The sequence below is a fragment of the Protopterus annectens genome, chromosome 6.part0, assembly GCF_019279795.1.
Source record: "Protopterus annectens isolate FY-2018-M chromosome 6.part0, PAN1.0, whole genome shotgun sequence".
NCBI classification, from domain to species: domain Eukaryota; kingdom Metazoa; phylum Chordata; order Ceratodontiformes; family Protopteridae; genus Protopterus; species Protopterus annectens.
Genome location: NC_056737.1, coordinates 873,555,795 through 873,574,686, shown reverse-complemented (window position 1 = coordinate 873,574,686; position 18,892 = coordinate 873,555,795). Strand labels below are relative to the sequence as shown.

At 50.3% G+C, this 18,892-nt stretch overlaps 1 protein-coding gene across 1 annotated transcript in view; it reads left to right on the top strand.

Moving 5' to 3' along the window:
• Positions 1–18,892, top strand: part of DYNC1H1 (dynein cytoplasmic 1 heavy chain 1) — a 3,754,902-nt gene that overhangs the window by 1,694,756 nt on the left and 2,041,254 nt on the right. The window contains exon 41 of the mRNA XM_044073590.1: positions 18,530–18,713. Within this exon, the coding sequence (XP_043929525.1) occupies positions 18,530–18,713 (184 nt within the window). The remainder of the gene's footprint in view (positions 1–18,529; positions 18,714–18,892) is intronic.

Sequence of the window (18,892 nt, the reverse complement as noted above, 5' to 3'; positions counted from 1 at the left end):
TTCCGAGGGTTCCCCTGAAGTTTCAGGGGAACCCCCTAGGAAAAGAAAGTGCAAGAGGAAGCAAATAGACTCCCCCGAGTCTGTCACGTCAGACACCGACTTGGATAAGTCAGAGGGTTCCCCCAGATCCCCCTCTGAGGATGTCTCCTTTTCAGACATCCTGGAAATCCTAAGACAGAGGAGAAATTGGTCCACTCTCAAACCTTCTGAGGACGAGTCTGTTTACCTTGACGCCTTTGGATCTCGTCCTTCCACCTCCTGGGTGTCTCCCCCTTTCGACCCACTAATGGAGGATGTGGCTAGAAAGGCGTGAGCAGCTCCTGATTCAATGGAACCTACCTCTAGGAGGCCTTCGAAATTTATTTCTGCACCAGATGACAAATCCTTTCTCACCAAAGGTGTTTCAGTTGATGCTATGGTGGTAACAGCAGCCACTAAGAAGGAATTAGCTGATCCTTCTGTACCTGTTCATCCTCCTAACAGAGTCCAGGACCATGGACAGGTACGGCAAGCAGACCTTTGCTTCAGCGACATTTTCTATGCGATCTTTGAGCTATTTGTCATTTCACCCGCCTTCAAAGAGACTTGCTCACAGAGCTGGATGAAACGGTACAGGATCCTTCTGCTGCAGGGTTTAAGGACAAAATAAACTCTCAGCTGGCTACCCTGAACTCCATTGTTAACTCCTCCATGCGGCTAATCTCTTATGCAGCCGATGGAGCGAGTAGGGCTGCTGGCACAGGCGTTGCGTTGAGACGCCACGCTTGGGTGCGACTCTAATTTTGCCGACCCCTTCAAGGCGTCCTTCACCAACACCCCCTTTGACTGTTCAGAATTGTTCGGGCCTCAGGTGAAGAATACCCTCACCAGATGCGAGCAAGATGGTAAGACTCTCTCTGCCGTGGGAGTCCGTTTTTCCACGCCTTCTAGACCTTATCCTAAGGGACAGAGGGGTGGAAAGATGTGGTTCCGCAAACCACAGGGAGTCGCGCCTGCCGCACGTGGTGAATTTCCCCCTAGAGGCAGAGGGGGGAATAATAACAGACGCCGCCCCAGGGGCAGAGGGAGGTCCACAAAACCAGGTTTCCAGGGAATCTTTCCCTGACCAACACTTTCAGCATCCCTGAGAAGCTGCCCGACTGTCCACCTTCGAAGGCAGTTGGGGGAAGATTATCTCTGTACCCAGAAGCCTGGCAATCCATCACTCAAGACACATGGGTAAAGAAGATCATATCCGAGGGTTAGAAAATTCCTCTCACTTTCCCTCCGGTACAACCGCCGAAACCCCTACCAGACGTACCACCCGCGCAGAGGGGTCAGGCTCAGCTAGAAATAAAAAAGCTGTTAAAAGAGTCATCCAGGCAGTCCCAGCAGATCAGCTGGGATCCGGAATCTAATCCAGGTTCTTTTTGGTACCAAAAAAGACAGGAGATTGGAGACCCATTTTGGACCTCAGCAGGTTAAACAACTATGTGTTAGACAAAATTTCGGATGGTAACACTGCAGTCCATTCTACCCTTTTTGGGCAGAGACAACTAGATGTGCTCGTTAGACCTCCAGGACGCGTACTATACATAAAAATACACAGGTGCTCCAGGAGGTTTCTCCGCTTCCGGCTGGGAGTCCGTCATTTTCAATTCAGGGCCCTGCCTTTTGGTCTCGCCACAGCCCCCCGGGTGTTCACCAAATGTTTGGCAGTGGTCACGGCTCACCTGAGACGAAAAGGATTCCAGGTGTTTCCATACTTAGACGACTGGCTCATTTCCGCTACCACCAAACAGGATCTCGTAATGGCCAGGGATTATACTATCCATCTTTGCAACAGCCTGGGTATTTCTATAAATTTTGCAAAGTCCTCCTTGTCGCCTTGTCAATGTATAAACTTTATAGGCGCTGTATTAAACACCACAGAAATGTCTGCAACATTACCACCTCAGAGAGTGACAGACATAAGGCGGAATGTTCAACTCCTGTTTCAGTCCAGCAGAGTCCAAGTCAAGCTAGTATTGAAAGTGTTGGGCCTCATGGCGGCGGCGATTCTTTTACTTCCATTAGCATGCTTCCACATGAGGCTCCTTCAGTGGATGCTGTTTTCTCAGTGGTCCTTTCAGCAGCTGCCAATGACCCACAACATTTTGATAACACCATCTTGCAAGAAACATCTCTCCTGGTGGATGGTTTCCCCTCAGCTTTTTCAGGGCAGACCTTTTGTTCTCCCCCCTCCAGTTGCCACTGTCACAACGGATGGCTCCCTGATCGGGTGGGGGGGCATTATCAGGGCAGGACGGTCCAGGGCACTTGGCAACAGTCAGAATGCCACCTGCACATAAATGTGCTGGAGATGAGGGCGGTGCTTTTGACGTTGCAGGCCCTTCAGAGCTCTCTTCCCACTGGGACTATAGCAATTCAAACGGATAATATGTCTGTAGTGTGGTACATAAACAAGCAGGGTGGAACAAAGTCCTACCCTCTCTGTCGAGAAGCACTCAGACTTTGGCAATGGGCGATTTCATCTCAATGGTTTCTGATAGCAACGCACATCCCCGGGAAGTCCAACGTCATAGCAGACAGATTGAGCAGAACTATCCTCATGCCTCACGAGTGATCTCTAAATCAAGCGGTAGTAGATGGAATTTTTCGGAAGTGGGGCCAGCCTTGCTGCGACCTTTTCGCAACTCCGCAAAACAGCAAGTGCCTCGTTTTTTTTTTTCACATTTTTCCCTCTACCAGGCCAGCCCCTCAGAGACTCTCTTGTTCACGTTTGACCCCGGGGTCTTCTTTATGCCTTTCCTCCCTTTCCATTGATCCCGCAACTAATTCAGAAAAAAAAACGCTTTGAGATCCAAAATGATCCTCATTGCCCTGTTTTGGCCTTGACAAGTTTGGTTCCCGTTCCTGCACAAATACCTACTGGAACAGCCTTGGCATCTGGAACCCCTTCCGGATCTGTTGACCCACCTCACGGGCAAGCTGCATCAGTCTCTACATTCCATCAACCTCACAGCTTGGTTGCTCCACTTCCAGCCATAGCCAGGCTTCCCCTTATTTCTCCTCCTGTTCATGATATCATTCTGGCTTCCCATAAGTCCAATACTAGGAAGACTTATGCGAGTAAATGGAAGCATTTTTCACCCTGGGCACAAACTAGATCTTTAGATCCCTTCCATGCACCCATTCATGAGGTTCTAGACTTCCTGGCGGAGCTATTTCATTCAGGGTCATCGGCCACTATCTGGGTACAATTAGCGGCCATTGCTAATTTTCATGTTGGACTCTCAGAAGCAAATATTATGTCCCACAAACTCTGTAAAGCCTTTGTCAAGGGCATTTTGTTACTCAGACCTCCAGTTAAAGATCCACCCCCACAATGGGATTTGAATTTAGTTCTAACTTCACTAATTCTTCCCCCTTTTGAACCTGCAGCTTCTTGCTCCCTCAAACTTCTTTCTTGGAAAATGCTGCTTTTAGTAGCTATAACATCTGCCAGAAGGGTATCGGAACTTCAAGCCTTGTCTGTCCGTCCTCCCTATTTGGTTTTTCATAAAGATAGGGTAACTCTCAGAACAAACACTTCCTTTCTACCAAAAGTGTTATCGGAAGCAAATCTGAACCACTCCATTGATTTGCCCATCTTTTTCCCAGACTATACCAACAGGGCTGAACAAAAATTACATTCATTAGATGTTCATCGCCAATTACGGTATTACCTAGACAGGACAAAACAATTCAGAAAATCAGACCAGCTCTTCCTCTCTTATGCTGCAGGCAAGAAAGGGCTTCCAGTATCGAAAGTTACTCTTTCCAGATGGCTGACATCTATTATTACCTTGATCTATGAGTTGAGACACAGGCAACTACCCTCTAGGCCTAAAGCTCATTCAGCCAGGGCACTATCAACTTTAACGGCTTTTCAAGCAAGGTTACCACTAGATGCCATTTGTGCAGCAGCTACATGGGCGTCCAAACATACCTTTATTGCCCATTACAAGCTTGATCTAGCCTCCAGAAATAGAGCTGATTTTGGTTCCACTGTAGTCAGGAGTCTGTTCCATTGAGCCACCCAGGACTAAGATGCTAGGGACGCTGTCCCATCCAGCAAGAATGAAGGCGAGAATGACAACTTAACATTAAGAAGTTATGTCTTACCATAACGTTCCATGTTAGTTGTCTTCTTCTCGCCTTCTTTCTTGCGTCCCTCCCTCCTGCCCCCTAGCCTGGATAGACTCGAGGTTCTGAGTCTATCCATTTCTGGACATACAATATGTTGCGTCTTTCATGGTATCCTTAGTGTTACTAGCAGGTAATCTGTGCTCGTAAAAGAGGATTATAATATTATTATTATTATTATAATATTACTTTTGATACTATGTCTTAGCTTCCAAACGAGATCTGGGGAGTTGGCGCATGGTATTGTGGGATATAGGGCTGCCTCGAGCCGGTAAAAATAGCTCTCGAGCTATAATATAGGCCGAGTCGGAGCCGAGGATCGGCTCCGAACCCATCCAGCAAGAAAGAAGGCGAGAAGACAACTAACATGGAACGTTATGGTAAGACATAACTTCTTATTATGGCATGCAAAATCATGATGCCTTAGTACATCCCTCCGTTGCTGTTCCACTTCCTTAGATCGTTTGTCTACTTGAACTTGGTAATGTTTACAAATAAGCTCCATTAGTTCTTTCCCTTGCTTGTCAAGACAAGTGCAGTAGGTCTTTATGAAATTGCGATCCTGACCCCAGTCCTGTCAGATACTGCCAGGACCTCAGACCTTTTGGAACTGTATTCATCTTTACATTTTCTGTGAAATACGCTAATCTGAAGTAGGAGATTCATTTGTCTGCAACCTGTGGGTTATGGATCCGATATCGGATCCGAACCGGCATGGTTTTCCAGCTATGGATCCGAGCTCTCAGCTCCTCCCCTTACCCATAATGCCCTGCTCTCCCTACATGACCTCAGATCTAGTTTGCCGCGCTGGTGACCAGATTGGTTTCTGAGAGCTCTTCAGCTAAGTGTTTATTCAGCTAATTTTAGTGCTAAATTTAAAGTTTTTTCAACAGTTTTGTGTGAAAGTTTAGGTTTCCCTTTTTGTAGCTAAAGTTGTTTAGTTTTATTAACCTTTATAACTTTTAGTTTCCCTCCCCTCGCTGGTGCGTAGTGTGTGTTTGGGCCTGTGTTTGTTTGGCTAGTTTGCTTTTACTTTTTTAGATTAGTTTAAGTAAAAAACTAGTGTTCTTAGGATGTCTGAACAACCTAAGGCTGTTTTTTCGAAGTGCTCCGAGTGTGGCCATAAGCTTTCCCCTGCTGATGGCCACACTCGGTGCGTTCGATGCCTTGGGGTTGAACACCTCACTTCTGGATGTTCCATTTGTGCAGGGTGTTCCATTTGTGCAGGGTTCAACCCCAGGGCATTGAAGGAGCGGAGGTTGAAGCTGGTCCTGGCGGGACTTTTTCCCCCGGACTCTGCTCCGGCTACCGCTCCTTCGGGGGGTACCGTGTCTACGGTTCCCTCCTCTCCGGCTCCCCCTCCTCCTCCTGGGACTCAACCTCTCTGTAGTGGTTTGGACGAGAGGGAAGCTAGAAAGAAGGACCGGAGGGAGAAGCACCATAAGCGGCGGGCCGAGACCTCTGTTTCGGCCCCGCCTGCCAAGCGGGCTTCTCCTCCGGCCTCCTTGTCTGCTGGTTCTCCCCCTCCTCGGCTCCGGTCTCCTGTCTGCTTTTCACCGGGACCTGAGGAGGAGGAGACCCGATCTCCGTCGAGGCTATCCAGGAGGCACTCAAGGCCTACCTCGGTAGCCTCGTCGAGATCTACTTACAGTTTATCTGATGCTGATCTGGACCGGATGATGAGAAGGTTCATCCAGGCCCAGATGCAGATGGGAGTGCTCTTGCCTCCCCCCCCTCTGGGGGGGAGACTCGACCCCTTTCTTTAAACCTATAGCTCCTTCTCCAACCCGCTACCCGGGTTCGGAGCAGTTGGAACTGAGCAGCTTCGGAGCCGGGGGTGGGTCGGCGCCGATAGTACTCGGTACTTCGGATCCGACCCTGCCCTCGAGTGCTTCGGATCAGACCTCTCGGAGCCTGGATCCGAGCTTCGGATCCGGGGGGATCAGTGCTCCTTCGGCGCCGTCCGTGTCGGAGTGCACTGCCCCCTCGGATCAGAGTGCTTCGGTGCCGGCTCCGATCCACTCTTCGGATCCTAGGGGGAGCCGATTATCGGATCCTTTGGTCGAGGTCGGCTCCCCCTCTGCTTTTGATGTAGTGGAGAGGGCCCTGTTGAGGGTTTCCGGACCCCCGGCACTTGCTTCGGCTCCGTCACGTGCTCCATCTGCACTGGGCCAGGCTTCCACCATCCGGCCATTGGGACAGCCCGCTCCTTTGCCCCAAGTTGTTCCTTTGGAACAGGTCACAGTTTGCGAGGAGTCCTCTGACAGCCCCCCGGAGGATGCCCCCCGCAAGCATACGTGCAAAAGGAGGCACATAGACTCCCCTGAGTCTCTCACTGAAGACACGGACTTGGAGGAAGGGGAAGGCTCCCCAAGATCACCTCCCGAGGATGTCTCCTTTGGAGACATCATGGAAATGCTTCGCATAAGGGGGGGGGTGGTCTGCCCCCAAGTCTTCCTTGGACGAGTCCGTGTTCTTGGAGGCATTTGAAGCGGGCCCGTCTACCTCTTGGGTGTCCCCTCCTGCCGACCCCCTGGTGGACCGGATTACCACCAGGGCGTGGAAGGAACCGGACACCATGGAGCCAATTCCAAAAAGGCCTGACCGTATACTTAGTCCCCCAGCTGACCGTGCCCATTGGAGTAAGGGGCCTCCGGTAGATGCCATGTTGACGGCGGCAGCCACCAAGAGGGAACTTGCTCAGGAGAGTCCCTCAGTCCATCCCCCGAGCAAGGAGTCTCGGATGGTGGACCGCTTGGGGAAGCGGATGTTTAGTTCAGCGACCTTTTCAGTAAGGGCGCTGAACTACCTGGCACATGTGATTAGGATGCAGCGCGATCTTATCAAGGAATACGCTGCATCCCCCCCCAGAGTCCATGTCGGAGGAGGACAAATTGTTGCACTCCACCCGTATGGCCACTCTCAGGTCCGTGACTAATACCTCTATGCGGTTACTGTCCCATGCTACGGAAGGTGCCGCTAGAGCCGCAGGGGCAGGCCTAGTTACTAGACGTCAGGCCTGGCTCCGTCATTGCAATTTCACGGAGCCCTTCAAGGCGTCATTTGCGAACGCTCCCTTCGATGGTTCTGCCCTCTTTGGCAAAACTGTTCGTGATACCTTGACCCAGAGCGAAAAGGACGGGACGACGCTGTCTGCCGTCGGAATCCGCTTCTCTGTGCCCCAGAGGCCCTATTCTAGGAACCAAAAGGTCCAGAAGATGATGTGGTTCCGTTCCGGAAGTCGCAGCAATCCCAACCCGCTCCGGACAACCAGTCCTTCCGTGGCAGAGGAGGACAGGGAGGACGCCGCCCCAGGGGCAGAGGGGCTCCCAGGAACTTCGGGTCCAGAGAACCCTTCTCTGAACGGCCCGCGCAGCAGCCCTGAAGGGTTGCCCGGCTGCTCCACTTTGGAGGCAGTTGGGGGACGTTTTTTGGAGCACCTAGCGGCATGGGAGTCCATAACATCAGACCGCTGGGTCCTCCGAATCATATCCAGAGGATACCGTATCCCATTTCATCACATGCCAGAATTGAAGTCCCTCCCAGACGTTCTACCCGGTCAGTGGGAGGCCGCTTTGGCAGAAATTGGCCATCTGCTAAAGAAGAGCCATCCAGCCCGTCCCCCCAGATCGGATCAGGGTTCTACTCCAGGTTCTTTTTATTGCCAAAAAAGACGGGGGATCTAAGACCAATTTTAGACCTTTCACTCTTGAACCTGGCAGTTCCCAAGGAGAAGTTCCGAATGGTTACGTTGCAGTCTATTCTCCCCCTTCTGGGAGAAAATCACTGGATGTGCTCCATAGACCTCAAGGATGCGTACTACCATATACTAATGGACAGGCGCTCCAGGAGGTTTTTCCGCTTCCGGCTGGGAGCCAGTCACTACCAGTTCCAGGTCCTTCCCTTTGGTCTCACCACAGCCCCCAGGGTGTTCACCAAGGTATTAGCAGTGGTAGCGGCCCACCTGAGGCTTCAGGGGGTGCAGGTCTTCCCTTACCTGGACGACTGTTTTCTCACCGCTCCAACAAGGCATCTACTATTATTGGCGCGAGATTCCTTTCTCCATCTAGCTCCCCGTCTGGGCATCACAATAAATACAGAAAAATACAACCTAGCACCCACGCAGTTCATAGATTTTATAGGTGCCAGGTTAGACACGAGACGGTTAAGAGCCTTCCTCACTGCGGACAGAATTTAGAATCTGCAGCTCCAGGTGCGGGCCATTCTCCACTCCAGCTCAGTTCCGGCAGAGTTGGTCCTGAGGGCTCTAGGGTCCATGGCAGCAGCGATAGCTCTTCTTCCTCTCGCCAGGTTCAATATGCGCATCCTTCAATGGACACTCCTAGTTCAGTGGTCTTATCTTGCTCTTCCTATGCATCATCCCATTGCGATCAGCAAGGCGTGCAAGCGGTCCCTCCTGTGGTGGCTCCACTCTCCAGATCTCCACGGAGGCCGCACCTTTTGTGCTTCTCCCCCTCTCGCCACTGTGACCACGGACGCCTCCCGCCTCGGGTGGGGGGGGGCATTTTGCAGGCCGGACGGTCCAAGGCACGTGGAATGATTCAGAGACCTTACTGCATATCAACGTTCTAGAGATGAGAGCAGTGCTCTTAGCGTTGCAAGCACTTCAGGCCTTTCTTCCCTTGGGAACTATTGCGATTCAGTCGGACAACATGTCTGTCGTCTGGTATATCAAGAAACAGAGAGGAACCAGGTCTTACCCTCTTTGTCGAGACGCCATGAGAGTGTGGGAATGGGCAATCTCCACCAACCGCTTTCTCATCACAACGCATATTGCGGGTCGGTCCAACATCCTTGCGGACAAACTGTCGCACCATTCTCTCCCCTTACGAGTGGTCTCTCAATGCTCAGGTAGCGAAACGCATCTTCGCACCGTGGGGAACTCCTTGTTGCGATCTTTTTGCGTCTCCCTCAAACACCAAGTGCGACAGTTTTTTCGCTCTAATACCTCCTCCCGGAGATACCCCAAGAGACGCTCTGGTGCATGCTTGGCCACCCGGTCTTCTTTATGCTTACCCCCCTTTGCCTCTGATGCTCCAAGTTCCTCAGAAAGCCTCTCGGTTGGGGTGCAGAATGATTCTCATTGCCCCATTTTGGCCTCGACAGATCTGGTTCCCTTTCCTAAGGTCTCACTCAGTGAATCCTCCTTGGATTCTAGATCCCATTCCGGATCTGATATCTCACCCATCCCACCTATCAACCCCGAATCTGGACAACCTGAAGCTGACTGCTTGGCTGCTCCAGTTCCACTCCTGATTAGGACTCCCGGTATTTCGTCTCCAGTTAAGGCCATCCTGGTGGCGGCTCATAAACCATCTACCAGGAAAGTTTACCGCAGTAAGTGGAAACGATTCTCCATTTGGGCGGAGCGGCAAGGTCTAGACCCCTTCACAGTTCCCCTTCCTTTAGTACTTGACTTTCTAACCACTCTTTTTAATGATGGTGCCAGCAGTTCCACGGTCAAAGTGCAACTTGCAGCAATTTCTCACTGTCATATTGGTCAAGACTCCAGTCCACTGATGACTGCCAAATTGTGTAAGATTTTCCTAAAAGGTACTTTTCTCCTCAGACCCCCTGTAAAGCAAGTGGTTCCTCCTTGGGACCTCTCTCTGGTCCTTCAGGCCTTGACCGCTCCCCCTTTCGAACCTACGGCTACGGTAGATCTGAAATTTTTATCTTTCAGGACGGCCTTTTTAGTAGCCATTACCTCGGCCAAGAGAGTTTCAGAACTTTAAGCCTTATCCGTCAAGCCTCCCTACTTGGTCTTTCATCCGGACTGTGTATACCTCAGGACCAACCCGTCCTTTCTTCCTAAGGTAGCTTCTGAAGCAAACATTAATCAGTCCATTAACCTCCCTGTTTTCTTTCCTAAATATCAAAACAAAGGTGAATACAAGCTACATTCCTTAGATGTTCACAGGCAACTTAGATTTTATCTGAACAGGACAGCTGGTCATAGGCAATCTGACCAGTTGTTTATTTCCTTTGCTAAATTCAATTTGGGTAAACCAATTTCCAAAGTCTCCTTATCACGCTGGATTTCGCAGTGCATCTTATTGGCTTATCAAGCTTCTGGAAGGCCCGCACCAGAGGGAGTACATGCCCATTCAACCCGGTCAGTTTCTACTTCAGCAGCCTTTAAAGCTAGGATTCCTCTGGATGATATTTGTTCAGCAGCCACTTGGGCTTCATCTCATACCTTTATCTCCCACTACAAGTTGGATATTACATCTAGAGGTAGAGCATCCTTTGGCTCAGGTGCTCGGAATATCCTTCCATGATGGCCGCCCAAGGTTCAGGTAGCTGGGGACTCTGTCCCACAGGTTGCAGACAAATGAATCTCCTACCTCAGATTTAGAAGTTATGTACTCACCATAACGTTCCATCTGAGTATGTGCATTCATTTGTCTGCAACCATCCCGCCCTCCTATCCCCCTGTCTTGTCAGTTTCCTGCATATTATGTGTTACCCTTTTTAGGGTATTTCTATTGTTGGCAAACTCGATCTGAGGTCATGTAGGGAGAGCAGGGCATTATGGGCGAGGGGAGGAGCTGAGAGCTCGGATCCATAGCTGGAAAACCATGCCGGTTCGGATCCGATATCGGATCCATAACCCACAGGTTGCAGACAAATGAATACACCTACTCAGATGGAATGTTATGGTGAGTACATAACTTCTAATTTCTAACTGGAGCTTTTTGTGCTTCAGTAGTTTGTAGTCTAAAGTTTTCAAGTTAGTAACTAAACTTTGCTCACCTCTCCCAGCCGGTTGCACCAAATTAACTTCTGAGTTCTGTGTGGTTAGTTTTGGAAAGTCCTTTAACCACACTGTCAAGTCTGGTTCTCCATTAAGCCCCCCAGAGGGTTGTTGAGTTGTACAATTTGCTGGCTCGTAGAAGGTATCGGTACTGCCGTATACCCTCCAGTCAGCAAAGTATTTGTAGCAGTGGTATAACTATGTATCTGAAGTAGGAGATTCATTTGTCAGCAACCTGTGGGTATGGATCCGATATCGGATCCGAACCGGCATGGTTTATCCAGCTTATGGATCCGAGCTCCTAGCTCCTCCCCTCACCCATAATGCCCTGCTCTCCCTACATGAACTCAGATCTAGTTTGCCGCGTTCATGGTGACAGCTTGATCTTTGAGCTCCTTCAGCTAAGGGATATTTTAGTATTTTACTAAGGGTATTTTTGTTAAATAGTTTTTTGTGTGAAAGTTTTAGGTTTCTCACCCCTTTAAACAAATTTTTAGTTAAATTACATATTTTTTTGTAATTCTTTCCCCTCGCTGGTAGCGTAGTTTGTGTGCGCATGGTTTCTTTGGGGCCTTTAGTGTGACTGGGTAGTTAACTTGTTAGTTTCCTTTTTGTTTAAAAAAAAAAAAAAAAGAATGTCTGAGGCCCCAAAGGCGATATTTTCGAAATGCTCCAAGTGTGGCCATAAGCTGTCCCCTGCGGATGGCCACACTCGGTGCGTTCGATGCCTTGGGATTGAACACCTCACTTCTGGATGTTCAATCTGTGCAGGGTTCAACCCCAGGGCATTGAAGGAGCGGAGGTCGAAGTTGGTCTTGGCGGGGACTATTACCCCCGGACTCAGCTTCGGCCTCCGCCCCGTTGGTAGTTACCGCTCCTGCGGTACCTGCCCTACCTGCTCCCGCTCCACCTCCCGGGATTCAAACTCCCCTCTACGGGTTCGGAGGAGAGGGAAGCTAGGAAGAAGGACCGGAGAGAGAAGCACCACAAGCAGCGGGCCGAGACCTCTGTCTCGGCCCCGCCGGCTAAGCAGGCTTCTCCTCCGGCCTCTCTAGCTACTGGTTCTCCTCCTCCTCGGCTCCGGTCCCCAACCTTTTCACCGGGACCTGAAGAGGAGGAGACCCGACCTCCTTCGAGGCTATCGAGGCGGTACTCGAGGCCTACCTCGGTAGCCTCTTTGAGGTCGACCTATAGTCTCTCCGACGCCGATCTGGACCGGATGATGCGAAGGTTCATCCAGGCCCAGATGCAGATGGGAGTGCTCCTGCCAACCCCCCCCCCTTGGGGGGGAGCTCGACCCCCTTTTTCAAGCCCATAGCTCCTTCTCCGACCCGCTACCCGGGTTCGGAGCGCTCGGAGCAGGGCAGCTTTGGAGCCGGGGGTGGGTTGGCTCCGATAGTACTGGCTACTTCGGATCCGACCCTGCCCTCGAGTGTGTCTTATCCAACCTCTCGGAGCCTTGGCCCAAGTTTCGGATCCGAGGGACTCAGTGTGCCTTCGGCGCCGTCCATGTCGGAGCGCACTGGTCCCTCGGATCCGAGGGGCTCGGCGCCGGCTCCAATCCACTCCTTGGATCCGAGGGGGAGCCGACTGTCGGATCCTTTGGTCGAGGCCGGCTCCCCTTCTGCTTTTGATGTAGTGGAGAGGGCTCTGTTGAGGGCTTCCGGACCCCCGGCACTTGCTTTGGCTCCGTCCCGCATTCCATCTGCTCTGGGTCAGGCTTCCGTCACCCGGCCACTGGGACAGCCCGTTTCAATGCCCCAAGCAGTTCCTGTGGAACTAGACACTGCTTGCGAGGGCTCCTCGGACAGCCCCCGAGGAGGCACCTCGCAAGCACACGTGTAAAAGGAGGCACATAGACTCCCCCGAGTCTTTAACTGAAGACACTGACTTGGAGGAAGGGGAAGGCTCCCCCAAGATCACCCCCCGAGGATGTCTCCTTTGGAGACATCATGGAAATGCTTCGTATAAGAGGTGGGTGGTCTGCCCCAAAGTCTTCCTCGGACGAGTCCGTGTTCTTGGAGGCATTCGAAGCGGGCCCGTCTACCTCTTGGGTGTCCCCTCCTGCCGACCCCCTGGTGGACCTTATTACCACCAGGGCGTGGAAGGAACCAGACACCGTGGAGCCAATCCCCAAAAGGCCAGACAGGATTCTCAGCCCCCCTGCTGACCGTGCCCACTGGAGTAAGGGACCTCTGGTAGATGCCATGTTGACGGCAGCAGCCACCAAGAGGGAACTCGCCCAGGAGAGTCCCTCAGTCCATCCTCCGAGCAAGGAGTCTCAGATGATGGACCGCTTGGGGAAGCGAATGTTTAGTTCAGCGACCTTCTCAGTGAGGGCGCTGAACTACCTGGCACATGTGATTAGGATGCAGCGCGATCTTATCAAAGAATACGCTGCATCCCCCCCAGAGTCCATCTCGGAGGAGGACAAACTTTTGCACTCCACCCGTATGGCCACTCTTCGGTCCGTGACAAATACCTCTATGCGGTTGCTTTCCCATGCTACTGAGGGAGCCGCTAGTGCTGCAGGGAGTAGGCCTAGTCACGAGACGCCAGGCCTGGCTCTGCCATTGAGATTTCACGGAGCCCTTCAAGGCGTCTTTCGCGAACGTCCCCTTTGATGGTTCTGCCCTTTTTGGCAAGACGGTTCGCGACACCTTGGTCCAGAGCGAGAAGGACGGGAAGACGCTGTCTGCCGTCGGAGTCCGCTTCTCTGTGCCCCAGAGGTCCTACTCAAGGAACCAAAAGGACCAGAAGAAGATGTGGTTCCGGAAGTCACAGCAATCCCAACCCGCTCTGGACAACCAGTCCTTCCATGGCAGAGGAGGACAGGGCGGACACCGCCCCAGGGGCAGAGGGGCTCCCAGGAATTTCGGGTCCAGAGAACCTTTCTCTGAGCGACCCGCGCAGCAACCCTGAGGGGTTGCCCGACTGCTCCACTCTGGAGGCAGTCGGGGGACATTTTTCGGAGCACCTAGCGGCGTGGGAGTCCATAACATCAGACCGCTGGGTCCTCCGTATTATATCCAGAGGATACAAAATCCCTTTCCTTCACGTCCCAAAACCAAAATTCCTCCCCGACGTTCCACCCGATCAGAGGGAGGCCGCTTCAGCAGAAATTGGCTATCTGCTGAGGAAAAGAGCCATCCAGCCCATCCCCCCAGACCAGATCGGATCAGGGTTCTACTCAAGGTTCTTTTTAGTGCCAAAAAAGACGGGGGACCTAAGACCCATTTTAGATCTGTCCCTATTAAACCTGGCAGGTCCCAAGGAGAAGTTCCGGATGGTCACTTTACAATCTATCCTCCCCCTTCTGGGAGAGAATCACTGGATGTGCTCTATAGACCTCAAGGATGCGTACTACCACATACTAATGGACAGACGGTCCAGGAGGTTTCTTCGCTTCCGGCTGGGAGGTAGTCACTACCAGTTCAGGGTCCTTCCCTTTGGTCTCACCACAGCCCCCAGGGTGTTCACCAAAGTATTAGCAGTGGTTGCGGCCCACCTGAGGCTTCAGGGGGTGCAGGTCTTTCCGTACCTGGACGACTGGCTTCTCACCGCCCCATCAAGGCATCTACTATCCTTGGCAAAAGACTCCTTTCTTCAGCTAGCTCCCTGGCTAGGCATCACGATAAATGTAGGAAAGTCCAACCTGGCCCCTACTCAGTTGTTATAATTCATAGGTGCCAGGTTGGACACGAGGAACTTAAGAGCCTTCCTCACAACCGACAGAATTCAGAATCTACGACTCCAGGTGCGGGCCATCCTCCACTCCAGCTCAGTTCCGGCGGAATTGGTCCTGAGGGCACTAGGGTCCATGGCAGCAGCGATTTCTCTTCTCCCACTTGCCCGCTTGAACATGCGGGTACTTCAGTGGACGCTTCAAGTACAATGGTCTTATCTTTCTCTCCTTCTGCATCACCCCATTGCAATCAGCAAGGCTTGCAAGCGGTCTCTCTTGTGGTGGCTCCATTCCGAGGATCTCCAAGGAGGCCGTCCCTTTTGTGCATCTCCCCCTCTTGCCACAGTGACCACGGACGCATCTCGCCTCGGGTGGGGGGGGCATTTTGCGGGACGGATGGTCCAAGGCACGTGGAACGACTAAGAGACCTCCCTGCATATCAATGTTCTGGAGATGAGGGCCGTGCTCTTGGCGTTGCAATCACTTCAAGCCTTTCTTCCCCGGGGAACAATTGCGATTCAGTCAGACAATATGTCGGTGGTCTGGTACATTAACAAACAGGGGGGAACCAGGTCTTACCCTTTATGTCGGGAAGCCATGAGAGTGTGGGGAATGGGCGATCTCCACCAACCACTTTCTCATCGCAATGCATATTCCGGGTCGGTCCAACATCCTTGCGGACAAGCTCAGTCGCACCATTCTCTCCCCGTACGAGTGGTCTCTCAATGCTCAAGTAGCGAAACATATCTTCGCACGGTGGGGAACTCCTTGTTGTGATCTCCTTGCTTCTCCCTTAAACACCAAGTGCGACAGTTTTTCGCTCTAATCCCTCCTCCAGGGGATTCCCCGAGAGACGCTCTGGTGCATGCTTGACCTCCCAGTCTTCTTTACGCATACCCCCCCTCTGCCTCTGATGCTCCAGGTTCTTCAGAAAGCCTCTCGGTTGGGGTGCAGAATGATCCTCATAGCCCCATTCTGGCCTCGGCAGATCTGGTTCCCTTACCCAAGGTCTCACTCAGTGAATCCACCTTGGATTCTAGATCCCATTCCGGATCTGATAGCACACCTATCAAACCTACCATCTCCGAACCTGGACAACCTGAAGCTGACTGCTTGGCTGCTCCAGTTCCACTCCTAATCAGGACTCCCGGTATTTCGTCTCCCGTTAAGGCCATTCTGGTAGCGGCGCATAAACCCTCTACCAGAAAAACTTACCGCAGTAAATGGAAGCAATTCTCCATTTGGACGGAGCGGCAAGGTCTAGATCCCTTCACGGTTCCTCTTCCCGTGGTTCTAGACTTCCTTACCACTCTTTTTAATGATGGTGCCAGTAGTTCCACGGTCAAAGTTCAGCTAGCGGCCATTTCTCATTATCATGTTGGTCATGACTCTGGGCCTCTCATGTCTGCCAAGTTATGTAAAATCTTCCTAAAAGGCACCTTTCTGCTTAGACCCACTGTCAAGCAGGCGGTTCCACCATGGGATCTTTCCTTGGTTCTTCAGGCCTTGACCGCTCCCCCCTTCGAGCCTGCGGCCACAGTAGATCTAAAATTCTTATCTCTTAAGACTGCATTTTTAGTAGCCATTACTTCAGCCAAAAGAGTTTCGGAACTTCAAGCCCTGTCCATGAAGCCGCCTTACTTGATATTCCATCCGGACCGTGTGTACCTCAGGATCAATCCCTCTTTTCTTCCTAAGGTAGCTTTGGAAGCAAACATTAATCAGTCCATCAACCTCCCCGTTTTCTTTCCTAAATATCAGAACAAAGGCGAGTACAAGCTGCATTCATTGGATGTTCACAGGCAGCTTCGTTTTTATCTTAACAGGACAGCTGGTTACAGGCAATCCGACCAATTGTTCATTTCCTTTGCCAAATTCAATCTGGGTAAACCAATTTCCAAAGTCTCCTTGTCACGCTGGATTTCCCAGTGTATTCTATTAGCTTACCAAGCTTCCGGTAGGTCCGCACCGGATGGAGTCCATGCTCATTCAACCCGGTCTGTTTCTACCTCAGCAGCCTTTAAGGCTAGGATTCCTCTGGATGACATTTGTTCAGCAGCCACTTGGGCTTCATCTAATACCTTTATTTCTCATTACAAGCTGGATATCACGTCTAGAGGTAGAGCATCCTTTGGCTCCGCGGTGCTCCGGAATATCCTTCCATGACGGCCGTCCAAGATTCAGGTAGCTGGGGACTCTGTCCCACAGGTTGCTGACAAATGAATCTCCTACTTCAGATTTAGAAGTTATGTACTTACCATAACGTTCCATCTGAGTAGGTGAATTCATTTGTCTGCAACCATCCCGCCCTCCTATCCCCCTGGCCTTGTCAGTTTCCTGCATATAATGTGTTACCCTTTGATTAGAGTATTTGATACAGGGCAAACTCGATCTGAGGTCATGTATGGAGAGCAGGGCATTATGGGTGAGGGGAGGAGCTAGGAGCTCGGATCCATAGCTGGATAAACCATGCCGGTTCAGATCCGATATCGGATCCATACCCACAGGTTGCAGACAAATAAATTCACCTACTCAGATGGAACGTTATGGTAAGTACATAACTTCTAATTACCTTGATCATTAGTAGAAAGGTTTTGTCCCAAACTAGTGGTGCAATATATATATATAGAAGCACCTGGGGGCGAATCTCTTACAGACCTCTCATTCTGTAACATCGAACTGTTTTGTGAGGAAAGTACAGAACATTGAGATAGTGACTCCACTCTGTCAGGTCATCAAGGCGTTTAGTCATAATTCCCAGTCGAATAGTTAAGTTCCCCGCATCAACTTGGGAACATTGTGTAAGTTGAGTTTCTTAGCTATCAAGCACATCGGATGCCATGTCAACAACATCTTGGAAATGAAAAAATACTTCACAAACTGAATAAACATAAAAAAGCAACCAATGTAAGAACATATTTGCATTTAATAGCAGCTAGTAGTTGGCGGTCTTTTGTATGCCTAAGAATGGGTATATTGCATTATCCTGTGAGGTACCACTGTTTGCAGAGTCTCAATGTATTAACGTTTTTTTTTTGTATCTGATCAATATCAGACACCAGAATGGTGGACTTTTCCCACTGGTGTTTTTGGTGCTTCCATTCCTGCAAGTACAGATCCTGATGTTTCGCTGGGGTGTGGAGGTCCCCCTCTCATTTCTTTTGAGGTCAGGGGGAGTACCTCACTGAGAGGGTGTACAGTTTGCATAAACTATTTGGATATGTGAGCAGTTATTTTGAGTATGGTCTTGGAAGAAAGGCCAGTTTTGTGGCTTCTGATTTGTTATTGTGTTCTACAGTGCTTGCAGAGCTATCTTCCCAGAGTATTCTTTGTACTTGACCATGAAATCATTCATGTTGTGGGTCCTCCAGAAAAAAGTCACTGTTGCCAAGAGTAAACATAATGCAGCTTTAAACCTTAAGAAAACGTATCTCTGTAGGTAACTGGTACAGTAAAAATATTTCTGTTGTATATTCAAGAGATGTATGTAGGAGTGTTTTCAGTGTTAGTCATAGATTGGCTTTGAGCTGCTGCAAAGATGTAATGACTTATTCAAACTTTAGGGGCTTTTAGTTTTAGAACAGAAGTTGCCACCTGACAGCACTTTATGGGGGCTCACGTTGCCTGGTGGCAGTACATGAAGTGCATGATACTTTCATTGGCTAGTGTAAAGGGTCTTCAGACTACTGAAGAATCTGGATTTTCTGTCAGTGTTGGCAAGTAACAGCCCATGTTTTAATGCTACTTACAGGAAGGGTCTCTAAGAGATGCTGTTTTGGTGAGTACCCTCACAATTGTATTTTACCAGAATCTGTCTTTGTTTGTGTGTGCCAAAATATATTACAGTAATGGAATTTTTTAGCAAGAAACCTTATTAGAAATTCTTAACTTTTTTCTAGACTGTGTGATGAACAGCTGTCTTCTCAGAGTCACTATGATTTTGGTTTGCGAGCTCTGAAGAGTGTTTTAGTGAGTGCAGGTAATGTGAAGAGAGAGAGGATTCAGAAAATAAAAAGGGAGAAGGAAGAACGTGGTGAGGTTCTTGATGAAGGCGCTATTGCTGAAAACCTTCCAGAACAAGAGGTACTTGTTTAATGTTAACTTGTATATCTTTCAAGTAAAGAATTAAACATTGAACAAATGGTTTATACCTAGATAAATTGCTTTTCTTAAAGGCACATTTTAAAAACAATGTGATTTGGGTGCGGGAAGGCTTGGTGAATAAGCACTGGTCAGTCTTGCAGCCTTTGCAACTCAGAAGA